This window comes from Bubalus kerabau, chromosome 3, assembly GCF_029407905.1.
Source record: "Bubalus kerabau isolate K-KA32 ecotype Philippines breed swamp buffalo chromosome 3, PCC_UOA_SB_1v2, whole genome shotgun sequence".
NCBI lineage: Eukaryota > Metazoa > Chordata > Mammalia > Artiodactyla > Bovidae > Bubalus > Bubalus kerabau.
The window spans coordinates 21,732,875-21,758,329 of NC_073626.1; the positions used below are offsets into that span (position 1 = coordinate 21,732,875).

The window sequence follows — 25,455 nt, forward strand, 5'->3', positions numbered from 1 at the left end:
ACATTCCTTTCTTTCATTAACAGACTGCTAGTGACTATATAACATCCAGCTAAAGACTAGCAAGGGGGTACTCTTTCTGCCCCCTTCTGATGCCTATGTCAGAAGCTTTCTCTATCTCCTTTATACTTTAATAAAACTTTATTACACAAAAGCTCTGAGCAATCAAGCCTCATCTCTGGCCCCGGATTGAATTCTTCTCCTCCGGGAGCCAAGAATCCTGGTGTATTCGCGTGATTCAACAACAACTTTTCACCAGGCTCCTCCATCCATGGGATTTTCCAGGCAAGAGTACTGGAGTGCGGTGCCATTGACTTCTCCATTACTAGCATGTGAGATGAGTGCAATTGTGTAGTAGTTTGAACATTCTTTGGTATTGCCTTTCTTAGGGACTGGAATGAAAACTGACCTTTTCCAGATCATTCAGGTATGACCTAAATCAAATCCCTTATAGTTATACAGTGGACATGACAAATAGATTAAACGGATTAGATCTGATATAGACAGAGTGCCTGAAGAACTATGGACAGAGGTTTGTGACATTGTACAGGAGGCAGTGATCAAGACCATCCCCAAGATAAAGATATGCAAAAAGGTAAATTGGTTGTCTGACAAACCTTACAAATAGCTGTGAAAAGAAGAGACACTAAAGGCAAAGGAGAAAAGGAAAGATATACCCATTTGAATCAGAGTTCCAAAGAATAGCAAGGAGATATAAGAAAGCCTTCCCCAGGGATCAGTGCAAAGAAATAGAGGCAGACAATAGAATGGAAAAGACTAGCGATCTCTTCAAGAAAATTAGAGATACCAAGGGAACATTTCATGCAAAGATGAGCTCAATAAAGGACAGAAATGGTATGGACCTAACAGAAGCAGAAGATATTAAGAAGAGGTGGCAAGAATACACAGAAGAACTGTACAAACAAGATCTTCATGACCCAGATAATCACGATGATGTGATCACTCACCAAGAGCCAGACATCCTGGAGTGTGAAGTCAAGTGGGCCTTAGGAAGCATCACTACAAACAAAGCTAGTGGACGTGATGGAATTCCAGATGATCTATTTCAAATCCTAAAAGATGATGCTGTGAAAGTGCTGCACTCAATACTCCAGTAAATATGGAAAACTCAGCAGTGGCCACAGGACTGGAAAAGGTCAGCTTTCATTCCAATCTTTAAGAAAGACAATGCCAAAGAATGTTCAAACTACTGTACAATTGCACTCATCTCACATGCTAGCAAAGTAATGCTCAAAATTCTCCAAGCCAGGCTTCAACAATACGTGAACCATGAACTTCCAGATGTTCAAGCTGGTTTTAGAAAAGGCAGAGGGACCAGAGATCAACAATGCCGACATGCGCTGGATCATCAAAAAAGCAAGAGAGTCCCAGAAAAATATCTACTTTTGCTTTTTTGGCTATGCCAAAGCCTTTGACTGTGTGGATCACAACAATCTGTGGAAAATTCTGAAAGAGATGGGAATACCAGACCACCTGACCTGCCTCCTGAAAATCTGTATGCATGTTAAGAAGCAACAGTTAGAACTGGACATGGAACAATAGACTGGTTCCAAATTGGAAAAGGAGTACATCAAGGCTGTATATTGTCACCCTGCTTATTTAACTTCTATGCAGAATACATCATAAGAAACTCTGGGCTGGATGAAGTACAAGCTGGAATCAAGAGTGCTGGGAGAAATATCAATAACCTCAGATATGCAGGTGATACCATCGTTATGGCAGAAAGCAAAGAAGAACTAAAAAGCCTCTTGATGAAGGTGAAAGAGAAGAGTGAAAAAGTTGGCTTAAAGGTCAACATTTAGAAAACTAAATGTTTTATGATCATGGCATCAGGTCCCATCACTTGGCAAATAGGTGGGGAAACAATTTAAAAAGTGAGAGACTTTATTTTTGGGGGCTCCAAAATCACTGCAGATGGTGACTGCAGCCATGAAATAAAAAGACACTTGGTTGGAAGAAAAGCTATGACAAACTTAGACAGCATATTAAAAAGCAGACATTCTATTGCCAACAAAGGTCCATCGAGTCAAAGCTATGATTTTTCCAGTAGTCAGGTATGGATATGAGAGCTGGACTATAAAGAATGTTGAGTACTGAAGAACTGATGCTTTTGAACTGTGGTGTTGGTGAAGACTCTTGAGGGTCCCTTGAGCTGCAAGGAGATCCAACCAGTCCATCCTAAAGGAAATCAGCACTGAATATTCACTGGAAGGACTGATGCTGAAGCTGAAGCTACAATACTTTGGCCACCTGATGCGAAGAACTCACTCATTTGAAAAGACCCTGATGCTGGGAAAGACTGAAGACAGGAGAAGGGGACCACAGAGGATGAGATGTTTGGATGGCATCACCAACGAGATGGACATGAGATTGAGTAGGCTCCGGGAATTGGTGATGGACAGGAAAGCCTGGTGTGCTGCAGTCCATGAGGTTGCAAAGAGTCGGCTGAGCGACTGAACTGAACTGAGAAATGCTTATTTGCAATTACATATGTTTTTTCTATGCTATTTTTTTAAATTCTTATTCTATATTGGAATATAATACACTGAAAGCATAATCTATTTTTTTTTAATCTACAAATGAGGACTCATCCAAATAAAAAGCATTGGTCTGTTAAAGACTCTGTTAAGAGGATAATAAGTTAAGCTACAAACTGGAAAAAAACATTTTCAAGCTACTTATCATACAAAACACTCATATCTAGAATATACAAACAACTCTCAAAACTCTACAATAAGAAAACAACTCAGTTAGAAAATACTTGAGTAGATGAAAAGCTAAACATGAAAAGATGTTTAGCATCACTAACCATCAAGAAAACACATATTAAGACCATTAAGAGTACCTACCTACTAGAACAATCAAGATGAAAAATATCGGAAAAATATCCAATGTTGGCTTCATTGTGGAAAAACTGAATCATGCATACATTTCTATATGAGAATATAAAATGATACATCTACTTTATAAAAGAGCTTGGATGTTTCTTTAAAATCCAAATACACACTTGCCATAGAGCCCAGTAATCACACTTTTGGGCATTTATGACAGAGAGAAAAAAAATGTATTCCATACAAAAACCTGTGCACAATTATTCATAGCAGTTTTATCCGTAACAGCAAAAAGCTGAAAATAACTAAAATATTCTAAACAAATGATGGTACATCCAAACTATGAAATACTACTTGGCAATAAAAAAGGAATAAGCTGTTAAGACAGACAACATCTTCGATGAATCTCAAGGGTATTATGTTGAATGAAAATAAGTCTATCTTAATAGGTTAAATATTATATGATCCCAGCTTTATCCCATCCACAAAATTACAAAACAATAGAGATGGGGATCAAGTTAGTGGTGCCCAGGAGTGAGGGATGGTTATGGAGAGTGCAGGGGAGGGGAGGGAGGGAGTGTGACTATAAAGAGGTATCACAAAGAAGATGTGAGTGGTCATGGGGTCATTCCATATTTTGATCATGATTGTAGCTACAGGAATCTACATGTGAAAAAAATTATATGGAACTCTATACATATGTTGTACCAATGTCAGTTTCCTAGCTTTTAAATTGTATTATAGTTATATAATAGTAAAGTAATGCTCAAAATTCTCCAAGTCAGGCTTCAGAAATATATGGACCATGAACTTCCTGATGTTCAAGCTGGTTTTAGAAAAGGCAGAGAAGGCAATGGCACCCCACTCCAGTACTCTTGCTTGGAAAATCCCATGGATGGAGGAACCTGTTAGGCTGCAATCCATGGGGTCGCTAAGAGTCGGACACGACTGAGCGACTTCACTTTCACTTTTCACTCTCATGCATTGGAGAAGGAAATGGCAACCCACTCCAGTGTTCTTGCCTGGAGAATCCCAGGGATGGGGGAGTCTGGTGGGCTGCTGTCTATGGGGTCACACAGAGCCAGACACGACTGAAGTGACTTAGCATAGCATAGAGGAACCACAGATCCAATTGCCAACATCCGCTGAATCATGGAAAAAGCAAGAGAGTTCCAGAAAAACATCTATTTCTGCTTTATTGACTATGCCAAAGCCTTTGACTGTGTGGATCACAACAAACTGTGGAAAATTCTGAAAGAGATGGGAACACCAGACCACCTGACCTGCCTCTTGAGAAACCTGTATGCAGGTCAGGAAGCAACAGTTAGAACTGGACATGGAACAACAGACTGGTTCCAAATAGGAAAAGGAGTATGTCAAGGCTGTATATTGTCACCCTGCTTATTTAACTTATATGCAGAGTACATCATGAGAAATGCTGGTCTGAAAGAAGCACAAGCTGGGATCAAGATTGCTGGGAGAAATATCAATAACCTCAGATACGCAGATGACACCACCCTTATAGCAGAAAGTGAAGAGGAACTCAAAAGCCTCTTGATGAAAGTGAAAGTGGAGAGTGAAAAAGTTGGCTTAAAGCTCAACATTCAGAAAACGAAGATCATGGCATCCGGTCCCATCACTTCATGGGAAATAGATGGGGAAACAGTGGAAAGAGTGTCAGACTTTATTTTTCTGGGCTCCAAAATCACTGCAGATGGTGACTGCAGCCATGAAATTAAAAGACGTTTACTCCTCGGAAGGAAAGTTATGACCAACCTAGATAGTATATTCAAAAGCAGAGACATTACTTTGCCAACAAAAGTTCGTCCAGTCAAGGCTATGGTTTTTCCTGTGACCACATGAAATGCTATGGATGTGAGAGTTGGACTGTGAAGAAGGTTGAATGCCAAAGAATTGATGCTTTTGAACTGTGGTGTTGGAGAAGACTCTTGAGAGTCCCTTGGACTGCAAGGAGATCCAGCCAGTCCATTCTGAAGGAGATCAGCCCTGGGATTTCTTTGGAAGGAATGATGCTAAAGCTGAAACTCCAGTACTTTGGCCACCTCATGCAAAGAGTTGACTCATTGGAAAAGACTCTGCTGCTGGGAGGGATTGGGGGCAGGAGGAGAAGGGGATGACAGAGGATGAGATGGCTGGATGGCATCACTGACTCGATGGACATGAGTCTGGGTGTTGGTGATGGACAGGGAGGCCTGGCGTGCTGCGATTCATGGGGTCGCAAAGAGTCAGACACGACTGAGTGACTGAACTGAACTGAACTGAATGTATAACCATTGGGAAAAAGGTCAAAGGTAACCAAGACCTCGCTATATTATCTTTAGACCTTTCTGTTAATCTGCAACTATTTCAAAATAAAAAGTTTTTTTAAAAGGACTTGAATAGAACAAGAACTAGAGAATAAGAAAAAGAGGGACAGACAGAAACACAAAGCAAAACAAAAACGGCAATGAGAGAGAGGAGAGAGGAAGCTGCTCAAAAGGCTAGAAGGTTCCTGTTCACTCATGACATACAGACTCCAGATTTCCCCTCCTCCCAGGGGCACACTGAATCTGCAGTTATACACATAAAACTGCTTCTAAAAGAAATGGCTACCTGCACCCGTCCACCCAGGGTTCAATGTGGAGGGAACAGACAGAAACACCCATCTCCCAGTCTTCTCCTGAAAGCGGTATAATTGCATATTTGAAAAGTTATTGCCTCGGGTTCTGGTAGATTGCTTATGACAGCAACAATTACCTTGCCCTGAATGAGGACCTGTGCTCCCGGACCGCAGCGGACAGGGCGGCTCAGACCTCCAAGCTCAAGCTCGAGCAGGGCCGTGCTGCAGGTCACAGTAGGAACTACCTGGAGGGTGACTGCATAAGTGGCTCCACAGACACCTGGAGAACGGGAAGGACACGCTGCTGCGCACAGGTACAAGGGGCACGAGGCCTCCCTGATCTCCCCTCAGGCTGGACCTGGCTTCCAACGAGGAGAAGAAAATGGGTGCTTGTAGAAATAGGGCCCCGGCTTCTCGTCAGAAGAGGGAGAAATCCACCCAGGTTTTCATATTCTGTACAAGAGAGTGACCTGCCAGTGGCCCCACTTCTCTGAAGGACAATTAAGGAATCCAGTCTCTTTGGGGAAGAAGCAGGAGACTATCCCTGAAATAACTGGTCAGGGGTGCCCCTCCACCCTGGGTGCCATCTTGTGAACCATGACTGTCTCTCATGCCAGTTCTCACCCTGAGAACATGTTTAGAGGCCTGACTCCAGCTTTCTGAGTCATTCGGCCTCCACCCAAGTCAGGACCATTACTCTGTATTCACTCCCTTACATAGTGCCTCCTACCTTGGCTCTCACCCTGACTCCAGAACTTTCAAGGACTCGGGAACATGCCCAGACCTCTGAGTCCAGGCTGGTGTCTGGTGTTTGTGCTGCTTCTTTTCAAACCCACTGTCCTGTTTATTCTCAGGATGGTTACAGGATGCTGCTTCCGGGACCCATGGAGGTAACACTAAGTGGGCATTTTCTGATTCGTCCTCCACAGACCTTCCAAAGACACATGTGACCCAGCACCCCATCTCTGACCATGAGGTCCCCCTGAGACACTGGGCCCTGGGTTTCTACCTTGAAATCTCACTGACCTGGCAGCGTGACATGGAGGACCAGACCCAGGACATGGAGCTTGTGGAGACCAGGCCTTCAGGGAATGGAACCTTCAAGATGTGGGTGGCCCTAGTGGCCCCTTCTGGAGAGGAGCAGAGATACAGGTGCCATGTGCAGCACAAGGGGCTTTAGGAGACCCTCACGCTGAGATGGGGTAAGGAGGACTGAGGTGGAGCTTCTTCTCAGATAAAGCTGGAGCCTTTCTGGACCCCTTCAGCAAGGTCACGATTCAACCTGAGGTTTGGGCCCCTTCTCTTTCCTCCACAGTACCTCCTCAGCCCTCTGTCCCCAACATAGACATCATTGTTAGCCTGGTTCTACTTGTAGTCATTGGAGTTGTGGTAACTGGAGAGTTGAACTATAAAGAAAGTTGAGCACTGAAGAATTAATGCTTTTGAACTGTGGTGTTGGAGAAGACTTTTGAGAGTTCCTTGGACTGCAAGGAGATCCAAGCAGTCCACTAAAGGAAATCAGTCCTGAATATTCATTGGAAGGACTGATGTTGAAGCTGAAACTCCAATGCTTTGGCCACATGATGTGAAGAACAGACTCATTTGAACAGACCCTGATGCTGGGAAAGATTGAAAGCAGAAGGAGAAGGGGATGACAGAGGATGAGATGGCTGGATGGCATCACCAACTCAATGGACATGAAATCGAGTAAACTTCGGGAGTTGGCAATGGACACCGAGCCCTGGCGTGCTGCAGTCCATGGGGTCGCAAAGTCGGACACGACCGAGCAACTGAACTGAAATGAACTGAACTGGATTGTGATCTGGAGGAAGAAGCACTCAGGTAGGGAAGGGACGCAGGGATCTGAGTTTTCTTGTCTCACTAGGAGTTTCAAACCCAGGTAAATGTTTAGCTGCCTAATTATTGGAAAGAACCCTCCACACACTCATTTGGAGTCTGAGATGATGCTAACAATGACCCTTATGTAAAGTACATGTGAAATGAAAGACAGATGATTCACTTTGTAATTCCAGCTGGGGGCCTGTCTATCAGCACGTGATGATCAGAAGGGAGGGTCCCAGCTGAAGACAGACCTCCGGAAGGGCAGTTGGTCCAGTCGCCTCAACAGCACCTTTCTTCATTCTCCTGATTTTGTCCTGGATTTGGTCACAGTTGCAAAATGTTCTGTGGGGTCCAGGACTAGGGGGTTCCTCTAGGATCTCATGATCCAGTCTTCTCTATGGCCTCTCACTTGATGTTTTCTTCCTGCAGGTGAAAAAGGAGGGAGCTACACTCAGGCTGCAGGTAAGTACAGAAGGGATGTGATTCCTGAGACCCTTGCCAGGGTGCAGACAGAAGGCCATGGGGGGCTCACCTTCCTCAAAATTCCTTCTCTAGTTTCTCTCCTGTGGGTTCTGACCACATCATGTCCATACGGGTGTCTGGAGGAAGTTCTCTCTGGGCAGGGGAGTCTCCTGTGCAAATGCACGAGGGCAGGAAAGTGTCTGCATTCAAGGAAGAGCCAGAAGGCAGGTGTGGCTGGCCTAACGAGGAACTGAGATTAGATGCCATGTTTTGCCAGATCATACAGACCTAGATGATATTAGAAGGGTGTTGATGTTGTCTGAGTAAGATGTGGATTCGTAAGATGGTGTAAACAGAAGACAATCCATTGTGACTGCCCTTTAGAAGCATCACTCTGGTTGCTGTACATAATTAGGAGGTGAAGGGTGAGTGATGCACTAAAGGAAACTAGGAAATAGTGCGGTGACCAGGCTGGAGATGCTGGTGCTCACCTAGACCTCTCATTAAATCTAGACAGTCAAGAGTAGAGCCTGAGAATCTACATTCATAACAAGTTTGCAGCTGATGCTGCTGACTTTCAGATCACAGATTTAGTAGTGAGAATATAGACCAGGATTCCCACATGGCTGTGCATCAGCCTCCCCTATAGGACTTGTTCATAAGGGATTCCTGGACTCCATGCCCAGCACTCTTAGATGTTCGGTCTAGGAGGAGACCTGAGTATTTTGTAAGAAGCCTGACAAGCAGTCCTGATGCTCAGTCAGATTTGGCAATGGCACCCACTCCAGTACTCTTGCCCAGAAAATCCCATGGATGGAGGAGCCTGGTAGGCTGCAGTCCATATGGTCACTAAGAGTCGGAGACGACTGAGCAGCTTCACTTTAACTTTTCACTTTCATGCATTGGAGAAGGAAATGGCAACCCACTCCAGTGTTCTTGCCTGGAGAATCCCAGGGATGGGGGAGCCTGGTGGGCTGCCGTGTCTGGGGTCACACAGATTTGGACATGCCTGAAGCGACTTAGCAGTAGCAGAGGCTTGTGATCAGAGAGTGATCAGGATGGGGAAGGGCTTAAATCCACATTTAAATGGGAAGAAAAAGTAAAGACATTTTCTGGAAGATACATGTTTTCTCTTCCAAGCAGGATAGGCAGCTGGACATTTTAGAAAGTAGTCTGATATCATAAAGTCTCTGAGTTGCTAAGAGAGCAGATCTAAATGCTCTCACCACAAAAAAAGAAATGGTAATTATGTGACATTATACAGGTGTAAGCTAAAGTTGTGGTGCTGATCATTGTGCAATAGAGAAAAGTATCAAATAACAGGTTGTACAGCCCTCAATATTTTATATCAATCATATCTCAGTAAAGCAGGGGGAAAAAATCTCTAATAGTTTGCCTACATGATAGCCTTATGAAGTTCTTCATGGAAAGAAAAGGGATTTCAATTTGTTGCAAAGGAGAGAAAGAGAGTTAGATTTGTGGTTTTATTTTATTTCAGCAAAAGTCACAGAACAGCCTGAGGATTGACAGCCAGCTCAGCATCCACAGTCTCTCCCAGGTGGGGAACCACATGGGAACCACCGCCCCTGCACAGGGGGCAGAAGCCACTGTTCACAAAACAGACACTCCCTTGGCTGGAGGATGGACTCTGGTACTAGGCCTGCTGTCTCTGCTGCCCCTGGCAACTCAATGACACTACCGCCATTTACGCTGTACAGGTCAAAACCTTCAGCGTGGTGTCAGCCTCTCTGTCTCAGTTCTGTTCAATTCAGTCTCTCAGTCGTGGCCGACACTTTGTGACCCAATGGACTGCAGCATACCAGGCTTCCCTGTTTATCACCAACTCCTGGAGATTATGTAAACTCATGGCCATCGAGTCGAAGATGCCATCCAACCATCTCATCCTCTGTCATCCCCTTCCCCTCCCACCTTCGATCTTTCTCAGCAGCAGGATCTTTTCAAATAAGTCAGTTCTTCGCATCACGTGGCCAAAGCATTGAAGTTTCAGCATCATCTTTCCAATGAATACTCAGGGCTGATTTCCTTTAGGATGGACTGGTTCGATCTCCTTGCTGGCCAAGGGACTCCCAAGAGTCTTCTCCAACACCATAGTTTAAAAACATCAATTCTTCTGCACTCAGCTTTCTCTATAGTCCAACTCTCACATCCATACATGACTACTGGAAAAAATCATAGCTTTGACTAGACTGACCTTTGTTGGCAAAGTTATGTCTCTGCTTTTTAATAAGCTGTCGAGGTTGGTCTTAACTTTTCTTCCAAGGAGCAAGCGTCTTTTAATTTCATGGCTGCAGTCACCATCTGCAGTGATTTTGGGGCCCCAAATAATAGTCAGCCACTGTTTCTACTGTTTTCCCAAATATTTGCCATGAAGTGATGGAACCAGATACCATGATCTTAGTTCTCTCTGTCTCACTGTGTCCTTATTTGGAGTCCATGTGACTGGAGAAACCTAGTGCCATGTCCACCTGAAATGTTTAGGAAACAAGCTTTTCTCCTTCACGGTGGGAGGTGATCTTGGACTCCAACCAAAATGTTTAAGTGTGAAATTCCCTTCAGTTGGGAAGCGGGCATAGATTTGGAGGTAGAGGTGAGGGTTGTCATTGTTTAGTCTCTAAGTCATGTCTGACGCTTTGGGACCGCATGGACTATAGCCTGCACAGAACCTATGTCCATGGGATTTTCCAAGCAAGAATACTGGAGTGGTGACACCATTTCCTCCTCCAGGGGATCTTCCTGACCCAGGGATTGGACCCGGGTCCTGCATTACAGACAGATTATTTACTACTGGTTCACCAGGGAAGTCCCAGAGGTGAGGGTAAGCGATGGGGGAAATGTGACAATTCAGGATTTGGACCAGTGATCTAGACCAGAACTTAATCTAGTACATTTTAGGCACTTGGCTTTGGCTGGATGAATGAGTGACTACCATGTGACATCTTTCACTTCTCTAATGTTCTGTGATGGGATCCAGCTTCTGTCTACTTTAGTTTATATTCTAGATAAGTGGAATCCATTTTTGAATGATGAAATGATTACTCAAAATGTCCTTTCCTTGCCTTTGTCTCTTTCTAGGATTAAAAAGCCAGTACCTGTAAGTCTGCATGGGTTTGATATATACATACATGCATGTGTGCTAAGTCACTTCAGTCATGAATGTCTCTTGCAACGCTATGGACTGTTGTCTACCAGGCTCCTCTGTCCATGGGATTCTCCAGGCAAGAATACTGGAGTGGGTTGCCATGTCCTCCTCCAGGGGATCTTCCAACCCAGGGACCATACTCTCATCTCTTGCAGCTCCTGCACTGCAGGCAGTTTCTTTACTGCTGGCAAAGAGGAAAGCCCATGTGTGGTGTCTGTGTGTACACTGATATTTTATATTGCTTTATCTTCCTTTGTACATGAATATCTTACTGGAGACATTATCCGTAATATTTATCAGTTTATCAGTTTGTGACCCCCATCAAAGTCTTAAAAAATTACTAGTTCACACACCAAACTACGAACTTCACTAAATGACCACATTTATATTTTGGCCAAAACAATTATTTCCTTAGTCTTGTAGTTATGGAAACTTTGTGTACTTTATTAGTTTTATTTGTTTTCCTGGAAGAGGAAGCCTTAAAACCAAGCCCACCATGTTACTGGAAATGGACTCTCCATGACCTATTTTTTCACTCCTGCTATTTTTCTGGTGCCAGGGCAGGGGCCTGAGTATATGTCTACCTGAACCACGGGGACTTGGTCCACGGAGAGCTAACGATTCAACTATCTTAGCAGATCCAATGACATTTTTTCTTTTTTTTCTTCCAACAAGAAGCCAAAACTTTTTTGATAGAAACAGCACAAATTTCAAGCCCAGCTACAGTTACTCTTTTGAAATACCAAAGAAGGTCCTCTTTCCAGATGGTTACATTGTTAATTCCATATTAGCATTTACAATATCATGACTATTGTTCTTCAGTGCTGGGACAACGTTTGCTTTCGACACATTTGCTTGTGACATGACCAGTTCTACGCCCTTCACTTCCATGTCTGCCACATCTGTTTCAACAACCTCTTTCTCTTCACACTCTTCTTGTACAGTTGGAGTCTGGGTGTTTCCTGGAATGGTTGAGACAGCTTCATCTTGAACTTTTCATTCTCAGCAGCTACTAACTGTGCTTGCTGAGATAAAGCCTCAATCATGGCTTAAAAAAAAAAAAAAAAATGTCGGATTCTGATGCTGGCAATTACCAGTGTGGATTGAAATAAAGTAGTTTACTTGCTTATGCTCACTTTCAATGTCTGTATGTTTCTTATTGTGACCTGATAGCAAACATCTCAGAAACGAGCACTGGCTCACAGAAGAGAGAAAAGTTTCATTAGTTCAGGTGGAGTTGTATTCAGGAAGCTACCGTGGCACCAGAAAAATAGCAGGGATGAAAAAAATAGGTCATGGAGATTCCATTTCCAGTAACATGGTGGGCTTGGTTTTAAGGCTGCCTCTTCCAGGGAAACAAAATAAAAGTAATTAAGTATGAAAAGTTTCCATGACTACAATATGAAGGAAATAATTGTTTAGGACAAAACATAAATGTGGGCAGTACTCCAGGGGGAAAATTTGTTTTTATCCTTAGGGTGTTAGGCAAATCTGGAAAAACCTTCCCTCTGATTTTCTCAAGTTTATGAGCTATAACAGGAAATATAAGCCAGAGCTTATTTGTGTGGAGAGCTAAGAGGCATCCCCTCCTTCAAAGTCCAGAAACCAAGATTCATATCCTCAGGGAAGATGTAGAGATATTGCCTGCACGCGTGCTCAGTCACTTAACATGTCCAAATCTTTGCCCCCACCATAAACTATAGCCCACCTGATTCCTCTGTCGATGGGATTATCCCAGCAAGAATACAGGAATGGGTAGCCATTTCCTCCTCCTGGTGTCGTCCCAACCCAGAGATCGAACCTGCATCTCCTGCTTTGGCAGGCAGATTGTTTACCACTGAGCCACCTGGGAACTGTAGAGGTATTGGAAGCATGTAACATGCTGGAGGAAATATAAAATGGTAATGCCGCTTTGGAAAATGCTCTGGAAGTTTCTCAATATTTGAACAGAGATTTACTGTATCAGTTCTGCAGATGATCCTACTCAAGGTGGACCCACAGTGACAAAGATTGTTCAGTGACTGTGCAGCCCATGTGTGACCACGTCCAGGGCGTAGGGCTCACTACCTCGTGCTCCTGCTTCTCTCACCTGGAATGTCCCTGTGCAGATGGACTCTGAGATACACCCAAATGAGTTCACACCTTGTGGACTCTCCTCCCCTGAGTGTGGGTGGGAGCTGTGACCTGCTTCTGACCAGTAGAATATGGCAACAGGGACATCACTCCTGGGATTAGATCACAGAAGAGCAAAACCCCATCTTGCTGGCTGACTTTCTACTTGTCTTCCCTGCTTGCAAGCTCTGATGAAGGAAGCAGCTGGGTTGGAAACGTCTTTGTTTCATGAAACTGAGGTCAGCCCACACCAACATCCAGCAGAATACTAAGGCCTCCAGTCTAACAGCTCACAGGAAGCCACTTAGTGTTCTCCCCTCAGGCAGCCCTTGCCTTTCTTGAAGACAGACAGGCTGCTTTCTCTTTACAGCATAATGTCAAGTTCTCTGGCTATCCTAGTTGCTTTTCTCTCGCTCCATCCAGGAGGCCCCAGAAGGGAGCAGCAGGCAGGGTGGGAGGAAATGCTGGTGAGCAGGGGTGTGGCCAGACCCCTCCTTGGAGAGATGTTCCCAGGGAGTCAGTTGGAAGAAGAGCAGTCAGGGCAGTGAGATGGGAAGGGGAAGAGTGAACACCCCTGGGACCTCAGGTCCACAGGAGGCTGTGTTTCAGGCTGTGAAATATCACAGTGATGAGGAAACCCCGCATGGCGCCTGCCGGTCTTCCCCCTTCAGCATCTGGAGAGTCCAGCTCTCACCCGGATGCAAACACCGCTGACGGCCCACAGCCCAGATGTGAGCCCCCCTTCCCCCACCTCCAGCGAACACACTCCATCAGCCAACATAGGCCCAACTCTCCTGTCACTTCAGACCTCAGGGGTCATCTGTAGTGAGTGTGGGAAACACAACAGACTCCCTGCCAGTCTCAGAGCCCAGAGGGGAAGGGAAGCTGTCATAGCCCAGAGGAGGTGACCCTTAGTGAGGCAGGTGGACAATGTACGGGAGTCAACCCAAGCATTAGGACACACTTGGGCTCAGCAGTCAGACTGTTTCCTTAGAGTTGTGGCTCAGCCAATTGAGAGTCAGTCAAACTCCCACAGACCTCAGTTTCCTTGTCTGCAAAATAGGCTTGAGAGCTGTCCCTATCTCATGGACTCTTATGAGGTTTAAGTTAATTTATGTAAATACCTGAAAACAGTACCTGACACGTTTATTAAGGGAGAATCCTGAGAAGGAATAGAGCCCAGGTATGTGGCTCCTGTTTCTTTCTCTCAAGAGGAAGAGGACAAGTTCTTCCAACACTCATCACTCAGCCTCTTCTTAACTCCTGTGCAGAGGGGGAGTGTCCTTTCTCTTATCTCCCTTATCTCCCGTGAGGGAGGAGGGGCATCAGGAGAGGCCAGGGTGGGGTCAGGATGAGGAAGCATCAGAGCAATACACAGGAATATTACAGCAGTGGGAACACACAGCTGTGTGTTGGTTATTTTTCATTGAATATCCAGCATCCTGGAGTACAGCATCCCAAAATTTCTGGCTGTTACCTCTAAGCTCACATATCAGCTGAGGCTTTAAGAGGCCCCTCCTGGGGCTTCCCTGGTGGTCCAGAGCTTGGGAATCTGTCTGCCAATGCAGGGAACACCAGTTTGGTCCCTGGTCTGGGAGGATCTCACAAACCGTGGGGCAGCTAAGCCTTTGGCCACAACTGCAGAGTTGCACACTCCAGACGCCTGACCTGTAACAAGAGAAGAGACTGCAGTGAGCAGCCCACATACCACCGCTAGAGAGTAGCCCCTGCTCTCTGAAACTAGAGAAAGCCCAAGTGCAGCAACAAAGACCCAGCACAGCCAAAAATAAACAAAATTAAAAAGAGAGAGAGACCATTCCACTGTTGCATTAGCTGAGTGCTTCTTAGGGATGGATATCTGATAAGACAAGTGAGTCCTGACCATGTGCATTGTCTCACCTCCTTTACCAACAAATGGGTCCTGTTTTATCTTAGGGAACATTGATAGATCACGAACTTTAAGTCCAAGGACAGTATTGCTGACAGAGTGCTGCAGGCAGGGAAGATAAAGCCTATATTTAACGGATAAGTCAACTCATGCCAGAAAAGATTATTTGCTATTCGTGTAATGTTTTGTATTTGTTGTCTCAGGGCCTGTTGGGAGAAGGATGTGCTAATACCCTTCCTGAAAGCCTATTAACAATTTCCACATCTTATAATTCCCTGAATCTCCTGGAGAATTGTCTGTCAGGTACATTATCCCCAGGGTTGATACCAGGAAACCCACATGGGGATAAGTAACTATTACTTGAGTTGAGGGAGACCGGGTTCCCAGAGGCTACAGAGAAGCTGTAAATTTCAATGTAAGGAAGTCCTGTGGTCACTCCAGTTCTCACTAAGCCGGACATATACTCCTCAAGAATCATTCCACCTCTCATCCTTGTACATCTGGAGGCAAAGGAAACATTCTCTCTCTTTTATTTTTCCCATTATGCTGGAGGCTGACTTGGAAGCCAAAGGCTCTTCCCAGAAGGCACTTGCATCCTGAAATGAGCATCTGGTAAGTACGATGACCTTTACCTGGTCAGGGCTGTTAAGAAATGAGTCAAACTTGAAGATGAGCACTGTGTGACTCTCTTCCTTTTTCTCAAATCTACTTGTTACTTCTCTCTCTGCAGGCAGATTTCCTTGGTTATTCAGTTCGTACAGCATGAAGTGGCAACAGCTTAAATTCTAAATTTTCATATATCCTCTGCCCAAGAGCTAACCATACTTCACCTGGCCATCCCCCACCACCCTTCAAAGACCCCTGACTGAAAGGGAAGAGTCTTTGATGAAAGGATGGAGATAATCACAGGGGCCACTTTCTCTTGGACATTTCTCTTTAAGTAGAAGAGAACAATCTACACACTAGAAATAGCTGCTTTAAGTTAGAGAGGCCTTCTACACTTTAAGTGCAAAGTGGTGAAAGTCGTTGGCATTTTGGGACCCAGAAAACTCAGGGCTGCATCAACATTAGTCACATTGGCAGCTCTGAGACCACTGGTGCCCGACATGGCATCACTTTGTCAAAGCAGACACTGGCAGAACAGTAGTGATGAGCAACTTAGATGAGAAGGGGAAGAAAATAGAGGGTTCTGCTCACCAGGAACAGAGTTCATGTGAGAACTTTCTGGGAACTCTAGATAGAAACGGTGGCAAATAATAAAAGCAGAGATTTCTGTTGTGCCAGCCAGATGTAGAGCTGAGGGAAAGTACAGAGAGAAGAAACCCCCCAAGAAGGACTTTTCTTAATTTTCTTCCTTCTGCTTCTTGCAAAGTTCAGAGCCTGCCTTCCCCTCCATCTTTGCCCACTTGATATCCCATGGTGAAATGCTAAAGTCTCCACAGGTGTCAGAGAACACTTCTTCAGCAAACATTTCTGAATGTCCTCCTATGTGGCAAGAGCAATGCCAAGTGATATGACACAACTCCAGCCTGTGTTTCCTGAAACTGTATCAGCCCATAGGCCCAAGAGTGATAATAAACAACAGGCTATTGTTTTATCTACTATTTTATTTACTATTTCAACCCCACCTAGGGCTTCCCAGGTGGCTCAATGTTAAAGAATCCACCTGCCAATGCAGGAGACAAGGGTTCAGTTCCTGGGTAGGAAGATCGTCTGGAGAAGGAAATGGTGAACCCACTCCAGCATTCTTGCCTGGGAAATCCCATGGACAGAGGAGCTGGTGGGTACAGTCCACAGGGTCACAAAAGAGTCAGATACAACTTAATGACTAAATAACAACAACAATCCCTGCAGTCTGGGCAAAATGAATTGTTTCTGGCAGTTCCCAGGAATTTCTTGCATGAGCTCTGTGTTCTCTGGAATTTAAAGCACCTGTGCCTCCCTCCACTTTGCCTATCTCAGTGTAGAATACCTGTCTCTTCCCTTGAGTTTCATTACTCAATCACTGAAAAAACAGCCCAAGAGAGGCCCTCCACTATCTTTAGCTTCTGCCACCAGACTCTCTATCCCTTTGGCTAAGACACAAGACAGTGGGGCTGGGTGAAGAATCAGTAATAGAATCAGAGATGGTGTTGTCTGGCATCCTCTGGCGTGCATCTCATTCTACCCCAAAATCAGTCTCTCTCCAGAGGCAAATATAAGTCTACTTATATAAAACTGGATTTCCATAGAGAAAAGCAAAAAAGATTCAGTCCGTGGGATCGCCAAAGTATCTTACAAACACAAAAAGGTCTTGAAACCAAAATAATAAATACATAAATGCCTATATTCAGAGATATTTGTATATACTATATTTACATAGCATATATTTTATATATTTATTATACATTTTATACATAATCTCAACTGCCAAATAGCCTGGGATAAATACCACTATGAAATAAACACTGAGGACACTTATTTCTACCTGATTTAAGAAAACACTTCCTAAGTCTTTAAGTATATTAACGTATTCATACATTACATGTTGATTCAACTGCATTCAACTGCACGCATTACAATATATGTCGATTGTTTGCTGTATGTCAGGCACTATTCTGCACATATAATGATTTTGTTTTTAAAAGACAAATTTCCTGATCTTATAAATCTGTCATTTTACTGATGCAGATTAGAAAATAAATAAGAAATTTTTTTTAAGAAACAAGAAAATTCTGGATCATAATCAGTGATCTGAAGACCAAAAGCAGAGCAATGCAATAGACCATATCTTGAGAGGAGTTTTAGTTGGGGTGGTCAGAGAATTGAAAATAAGAAAAACCAGATAGACATGAACGTTCGGGTGTTAATGTTGGGAAATTCTAAGGATGAGAGGGTTTTGCTGGTGGCTCACTGAATAAGAATCTGCCTGCCAATGAAGAAGACATGGGTTCGATTGTGATCCGGGAAGATCCCACATGCCTCAGAGCAACAAAGCTCATGCACCATAACTACTGAGCCTGTGCTCTAGAACCCAGGAACCACAACTATTGAAGCCCATGCATTGCAACTAGTGAAGACTGCATGCCCCAGACGCCATGCTCCACAAAAAGAGAAACCCATGCGCTGAAAATGGAGAAAGCCCCAACACATCAATAAAGAACCAGCACAGCCAAAAATAAATAATGAATAAATTAAAAATAAAAATTCTAAACATGGGAAATTGAGGATAGCAAGAGAAAATACTAGAGAGGTAAGAAAAGGATTATGAAGGCTCTTGTATGCCATAGTAAGGAATTTGGAATTTGAGTTGAAGGCAATTGAAAACCACTGGAAGTTTTCCAGAAGGGAAGGGTAATTCTTTTGGCAATATTCAAGAAGTCTATAACTCTTAAATTCAGTTTCTAAAACCCTTACAGTTTTGAAACTTCTTCCATATTATCACTTCTTTGACAAAATTATTTTGTGAACCTACTATATATACTAAACTCTTTTCCAGGTTATGGTACTATTATGAGATATTTCTCCTTTTAGGTATTATTTACTATTAAAATTGCCTCATGGTTTGTGTGTGGTGTGTGTGTCTATGAAAGAGAGAGACATACAGACAGACAGAGGTTGATTTCTAAAATGAGACTGGATGATTTTATGAAAAAGAGAATGATTAATGTGAGGTCTGAATTTATAGGAAGTGAACACGAAAGGTTGAAACAGAGTATTTGCTCTATCATATTAAGCAATTTTAAAAGACATAAAGAAAGAAAACAAAAACTCATTGATGCTTTGCTGAGTTTTCACTGAAAGTGGTAACAATGAGAGTTTCTCAGGCTTAGTCCCTCTGGAACATGCACTATGGATACAGTGAATTCTAAATCACTTCCAATAAAAGTTTTCCAATCAACAGACATGATTACAGACTCCAAATCAAAGGTTCCATGGCTTTACTTATTAAAATATATTATTCCTATTTGAATAAAATTGTTCATCGTAAATTTTATTATCGGTGCATTTTCAGAAAGAAATATTTTTCTCTACACAAAGCAGAAGCAAGAAAGCCAGTCTAAATATTTCAATCGTCCAGAGAAGGACTAAGGCAGTACACATTTGTAACTTATTTCAAAGATCTAGATTTAATTTTTGAGAAACTGTTATCTTTGTAGTTCATACATCATAAAGACAGTATCCCCAGCAGTTAAGAACTCATATTTTGGAGTCTGTTGGAATCCTGCCTCTGTGATTTACTAAGTACATCACTCTGATAAAATCACTGCACCTCTTTAACCCTCAGTTCCTTCACATATTTAGCAGAAATCATGATAATGCCAAGCTCACAGAGTTGTGACAAATTGCATAGAAAGTGCTTCGGTCAGTGCCTGAAACACAGAAGATACTCTTACATGGTAACTCTCTAGCACCCTCTTGTTTGTCAACAAAAGAGTAACTGTGAAAAGGCCTCTAGCTTCCTCACAAACTCTACGTACTCAGGGGGAAACACGTGGATTAACCAAACAGCTTAACAGTATTGAGTCCTCTTAACTCCAACAAGCGGAGAACAATGGAAAGAGCTAACGAGAGCGCCTTCTCTGGATTCATTCTCCTGGGCTTCTCCAACCAGCCCCAGCTGGAAATGTCTCTCTTTGTGGTCATCCTGATCATCTACTCCTTGAGCTGTTTAGGCAATGGCGCCATTATACTTTTGTCAACAATGGATCCTCACCTCCACACTCCTATGTACTTCTTCCTCTCCAACCTCTCTTTTATGGATCTTTGTTTGACTACTTGCACTGTCCCTCAGACCCTGGCCAACTTTAAGGGGAAGGACAAGACCATCACCTATGGCGGCTGTGTGGCCCAGCTCTTCATTGCCTTGGGACTCGGGGGAGTAGAGTGCGTCCTCCTGTCTGTCATGGCCTATGACCGCTATGTAGCTGTGTGCCGTCCCCTCCACTACATGGTGATCGTGCATCCCCAGCTTTGCTTGCAGCTGGTTGTAACTGCTTGGCTTACAGGCTTCGGTAATTCTGTAGTCCAGACAGCACTCACCATGACTCTTCCCCTCTGTGGTAAAAACCAAGTGGACCATTTCTTCTGTGAAGTTCCAGTGATGCTGAAACTGGCCTGCACCAACACCTCTGTCAATGAGGCTGAAGTCTTTGCTGTCAGTACCTTCTTCTTGGTGGTGCCCCTGTCACTCATCGTAGTATCCTACGGTCACATTACCCGTGCCGTCCTGAAGATAAAGTCGGCCCATGGGAGACAGAAGGCTTTTGGAACCTGTGGTTCTCACTTAATGGTAGTGATTATTTTCTTTGGGACGCTCATCTCCATGTACCTTCAGCCTCCTTCCAGCTATTCACAGGATGTGAACAAAAGCATTGCACTGTTCTATACTCTGGTGACTCCCCTGCTTAATCCCCTGATTTACACTTTGAGAAACAAGGAAGTCAAAGGGGCGCTAAGGAGACAAATGAGGAGAATCCTAGATTTGAGGCAGAGTTAAAGCAGCGCTTGCAGGCCCAGGAAGTTCTGCAATGGAACACTTCTGAGAGAGTAAAAACTAGTTAATTTAATCCAACACATCCTTATAAAGCACCAACCATGTGCAAGACAGTGTTCTAGATACTTGAGACACATCAGTGAGACAGAGGCTAAACCATTGACCTAAACCTTTTGCTAGGCAGAATATATGTTAAATAAGATATTTTAAAAATAAACTATGGTATATCATGTACTACACAATAATGGGAATGAACAATAATTACACATACAAAAACATGAATGATTCTTACAAACATGATTTACAGTGAGCAAACTAGATACAAAATAATTCCTACTGTATGATTCCATTTACATAAAATTCAACCAAGGCACAACGAATCTCTGGTACTGAAAGTCAGAACAGTGGTTCCCCTGGGGACTGGGAGTTCTCCCTTGGAAGATATGTGGGGGAGGAGCATTCTGGAGTTCTGGTCAGGTTGTGATTTTTGATCTGGATGTTGGTGATATAAAGTACTCAATCTGTGAAAATTCATCAAACCTGAACCTTAAAGTACTTGCACTTTCTGTATGGATGCTGGACTTCAAATCATTTACTTCTTAAAAGTTTTAAATAAACCAGATAGTAGCAGAATACTTTGATTCTAAATGATCACATTAAGTATTTTTGTTACTTTCACATAAAATTTGGCTTTATCTTCTCAGTGATCTAAATTTCTTCTATCCATTGACCATCTTTAATAGATTTGAAGTGTTTAGATATTAGCAATTTCTGGCCAACTCAGATGAACCTTGTCTTGAAGATCTCAATTTAATGAAGATCTCAATTCAAGTTCATGTGTCCTGTGAGTCTCTCTGGTCTCTTCATTCCATGAAGATACTTAGTGACCAGGTCTTGAGACAAAAATCATAGTGATAATTTTCAATGAAAATTCTACTACTGGGTATTATATTGCATTGAATTAAGTTTATCTTGACTGAAAAAGACATTTATTGTGAATATTTGTTTGTATGTCTGTATTTGTATAATGTAGCATACAAAAATGCATAATTTACTAGTAGCCAAAAATATTTTCACTTACTAGAGATTTTAATATTTCTCAGTATTTAATAGCATATGATAAAAGGGCAGGTACTAAAGGTAATTTATAAAACAGTGTAAAAACAGAAATAATTTTCTGGTAAGCTCAATGTGCCTTTGTGCAAATATGTTCTTCTTAAATATTTCTTATTTAATAATTGTAAGTTGGATGGCTTTTCATGCATTATTCTGCTAATGAAATAATAGAACAAGGATTTTTCTTTTTTTAAGTGAAAATAGATTGCTGAATTGTTGAGGTCTGTACTATACTTACCTCTGCTTGTACTGAATATGAGTGGTTTCTGATTATATTTTTTGTAATACAGAAGATATGGTTTTTTTATATCAACCCCTTGGAGTTTTCTTTCAAACCATCACAGCTAGACTCACTGATAACATAAACATTTTCTGGCACAAAAGTTCCATACTCTATAATCATCTAGATGCTTACATTTTTCCTTTTCAGCAAATAAATGCTGAAGATTTATCATTTCATTCAAGGTAACCTTTTGTGAACTGCATTTCCCAATAAGATGCATTAGGTTACAGCTGAACACAGTTCCCACTGCAAGTCCAGTCACTCCTCCTTAGCCACAGACTCAACCAAACATGGATCCATTTGATCTGTCATTTTCCATAAAGGATTTGAGCATCCAGCTTTTCTGGTATAGGAGTGGGTGGGAGGAAGTGCCTGAAACAACCCCTGGCCAATACTGAGAAACAATTGTACTTGGAAAGGTCAAATTAACTTTAGCAGCCATGTTTTTGAAGCCATTAGAAAGTTGTGAAAGTGATGAAGGTGATATAGACATGAGTAACAGAAAGCACTGAACACTTCTGAGGTGAGCTGAAGGGCAACTGCCTTTTTTTTTTCTCATAGAACATTTGAAGAGTGTGAGTGTGAGTTGAGGATTGAGCATGGCCCATAGAGAGGGACTTTGGCACGAAAACATGAAAAGCCAAACACTCATGTAAGGCTAGCGTTACAAGCTGAAAACTTAAAGAGACTTAACTATGTGGCCAGATGTTTCCAGTGGACATTTCTATTTCCAGTGGACTCTCCAGGAAGCCAGAAAGGCAGACGAAAGTTTCAAAAATATGGAATAATCTATCCTGCTACTCCATTGTGCTTAGGAAACGAAAACTCACTAGGGTAAGGGGCCCCTTTCTCTAACACATAGTTCTCTTAGGTAAGGCAGTTGCCCAATTTTGAAGCTTCATGAAAGTGAAGGCGCTCAGTATTGCCCTTTGCAATAACATGGATGGACCATGACAGCATTATGCTCAGTGAAATAAGTCGGAAGAGAAAGACAAATGCTGTATGATCTCACATACATGTGGCATCAGAAAAACTGAGCTTGTTACAAACAGGGAAGAAGGATGGTTACCAGGGCCAAAGAGGTAGAAGAAATGAGGAGATATTGGCAAAAAGGTACAAACTTCCAGCTAAAAATTAATAATTTCTGAGGAGTCAAAAAAATAAACTTTTTTAAATTTTTAAGGGGAATAAATATTTGACAAGATAAAGATCTTAGCTAACACTATGTAGATATCACTTTACCATATACAGGTTTATCAAATCATACGTTGTACTCTTTAAACTAGCTCAATTTATATCTCATTAGATATAGAGGAAAATAAATGAAAATAAGAGTTATTATTCATTTCTTTCATCCTACTTATTTTTCCTCTCCTAACTCAGACTTTCACTATTGTTTAAGACAAAAATTTCTACATAGTAACAGTCCACGGGATCACAAACTTTTAGAATGGCACTTCTAAAAGTTTAACATTTTGTGTATCCATCATAACAGCAAAAGGAGCATGATCTCTTCCATGAAGCTCCTTAGTGCAGCAAATTCTATCAGTTTTCTTTTTAATGTGACTTGCAGGAATAAAAAATTACCACATTGACTTGTGTGTATTTGTACTTATTTCAGAAAATACTGAAATTACACCATATATAAACCTGTATCTTCTAAGTGATATAAGCTAAAGAAAACATTTCCTTCTACTGTTCATCCTCAGGAAAGAGTTAAGAGATCGATCTAAAAGTGGTTGCATACAGAGTGCGTGTTTGTGGATGTATACATCTGGCTGTGTGTAATAACATAATAATATGTGTTATTTAAAGCCAAATAGAAACCAAAATAGAACATGCTGGGGGGGAATATGAGGAGAAATATTCTTTGGGAAGCACTGGAGGCTTTTTCCAAGATGGAGAGTAAACCCAGAGAGAGGTTGATCTCATGATAACAATGACACATTGATGACTATGGTGCTCGCTTTATTTATATTAAACCAAACAGAATTCTCACTGAGTGGATGCATCATTAAGAAACTTTCCAAAGAGAATCTTGGGAGACTATTTAACAATCCTCAAATGCAGGAAATAAGGACTGAAAAATATTTAGTAAGCACTACTTATGACCAGCTAACACAAAATCTGGACTGGGCTCCTGAGAAAGGCTTTGACAACTAACAGTGAAGTTCCATTAATCCTGAGTATCCCCAATAACCTAATCACTGGAAATGCCTAGGATGCTTCAGTGAGACTAAAGCCACAGGTACAGCGACAGCTTCCCTGGTGGCTCAGAGGGTAACATATCTGCTTGCAATGCAAGATACCCAGATTCAACCCCCAAGGAAGATCCCTGGGTCAGAAAGATCCCCTGGAGAAATGGCAACTGACCCCAGTATTCTTGCCTGGGGAATGCCATGGACAGAGGAGCCTCATGGGCTACAGTCCATCGGGTCACAAAGAGCAGGACATGATGGAGCGGCTTTCACTTTTCACAACTGAAGAGTTTTACTCTCAAAAGAGGTTAAAATTATCTTCAGAAATGGTCACCTAATTAGAAGAACTTGCAGCTTCTAAAGACATTGTGGATTTAATTCACTACAAAATGGTTAAAGAATCCACCAAACAATATGCATCAGTAGAATAGATTGTTTAAAAGGAGCATGAATCCCCAATCCCTACAGCTGCCTCAGGGACACCTTCCCCTGAACCCCCTGATTCAGGAGGCATACAACTCCTCATTTCTGCATTTACACAGAGCACCCCTTCCCAGGAAACCACGTCCACAAGACATTTCCATACACTGTGGTTCCGAGTCTGCCATATCAAGTTTGAACTATGCTACAATACTGAAAAGACAGAAGAAGCTCTCAGTCATAATACAAACAAGCATCAGAAAAGAGCACACCTACTGAGGAAAGAGTTGACAGAGAACTATAATCTGTTCTTCCGTCCTCAGTGACCCTGGTTAGAGCAGAACCCTGGGCAAACAGTTAACACTGAAATCTACTGACTAGGAGATAAAAGAGGATATTACAGGGGTTGCTATGTGCTGATTACCATTCTGCTAATGTTTTTAGCAGGATGGATAGGGTCTGTTTAGAGTGCTATAAACCTACAGTATACAGACTACAGTTGTTCTAATGAATAAAAGTCCTAAAAGCCAGAACACGACTGGTTCTGGTGAGGACACATATCAGGTGAGAAACTCTCAAGCCTTCCTTGTGCTGACTTGTACGATACAAGTTAAGCAAGTGAGACTCCTTCATTTATTTTATATATTCCATTTTAAAAACCTGAATTCAGGAAGCAGTGTCTGACTGGTTTGGGGCCTCACAGACATTGCACATGTTGTGCTCTTGTTTTGTATTATTTTCTAATTGTTTGTCAATCTGGTGCTGGTTAAGAACTGTGTTTCATAGGAGTCTGACTGACACTTCAGGCTTCCAAGGTGACACCTCACCTGAGCACATTGTGTTCACCTTGTGTTCCTCAGAAGGCAAAAATGATGAAAGATTATGACTTGCTCTTGGGCGTATTGACAGTTCTGCACTCCAGATGGGATCAAATAATTTAGCCAAGGCCTGGATACACCCACTGCAGCCATTTCACAGATATTAAGAATTCAAAAGGAGGGAATGCCTAGCGTTCCAGGTTATAGGCTC

At 42.5% G+C, this 25,455-nt stretch overlaps 1 protein-coding gene and 1 pseudogene across 1 annotated transcript; both read left to right on the forward strand.

Moving 5' to 3' along the window:
• Window positions 1–1,353: 1,353 nt before the first annotated feature.
• LOC129647165 (BOLA class I histocompatibility antigen, alpha chain BL3-6-like) lies at window positions 1,354–10,889 on the forward strand (annotated as a pseudogene).
• An 8,578-nt stretch (window positions 10,890–19,467) lies between these two features.
• Window positions 19,468–20,412, forward strand: LOC129645627 (putative olfactory receptor 2B8). Its single transcript, XM_055570919.1, has one exon. It carries the CDS (start codon window positions 19,468–19,470, stop codon window positions 20,410–20,412), a length of 945 nt encoding a protein of 314 aa, XP_055426894.1.
• The last annotated feature ends 5,043 nt before the right edge of the window (window positions 20,413–25,455 follow it).

Coding starts and splice junctions, on each gene's coding strand:
- LOC129645627 (XM_055570919.1), top strand. CDS start 19,468: ATGGAAAGAGCTAACGAGAGCGCCTTCTCTGGATTCATTCTCCTGGGC.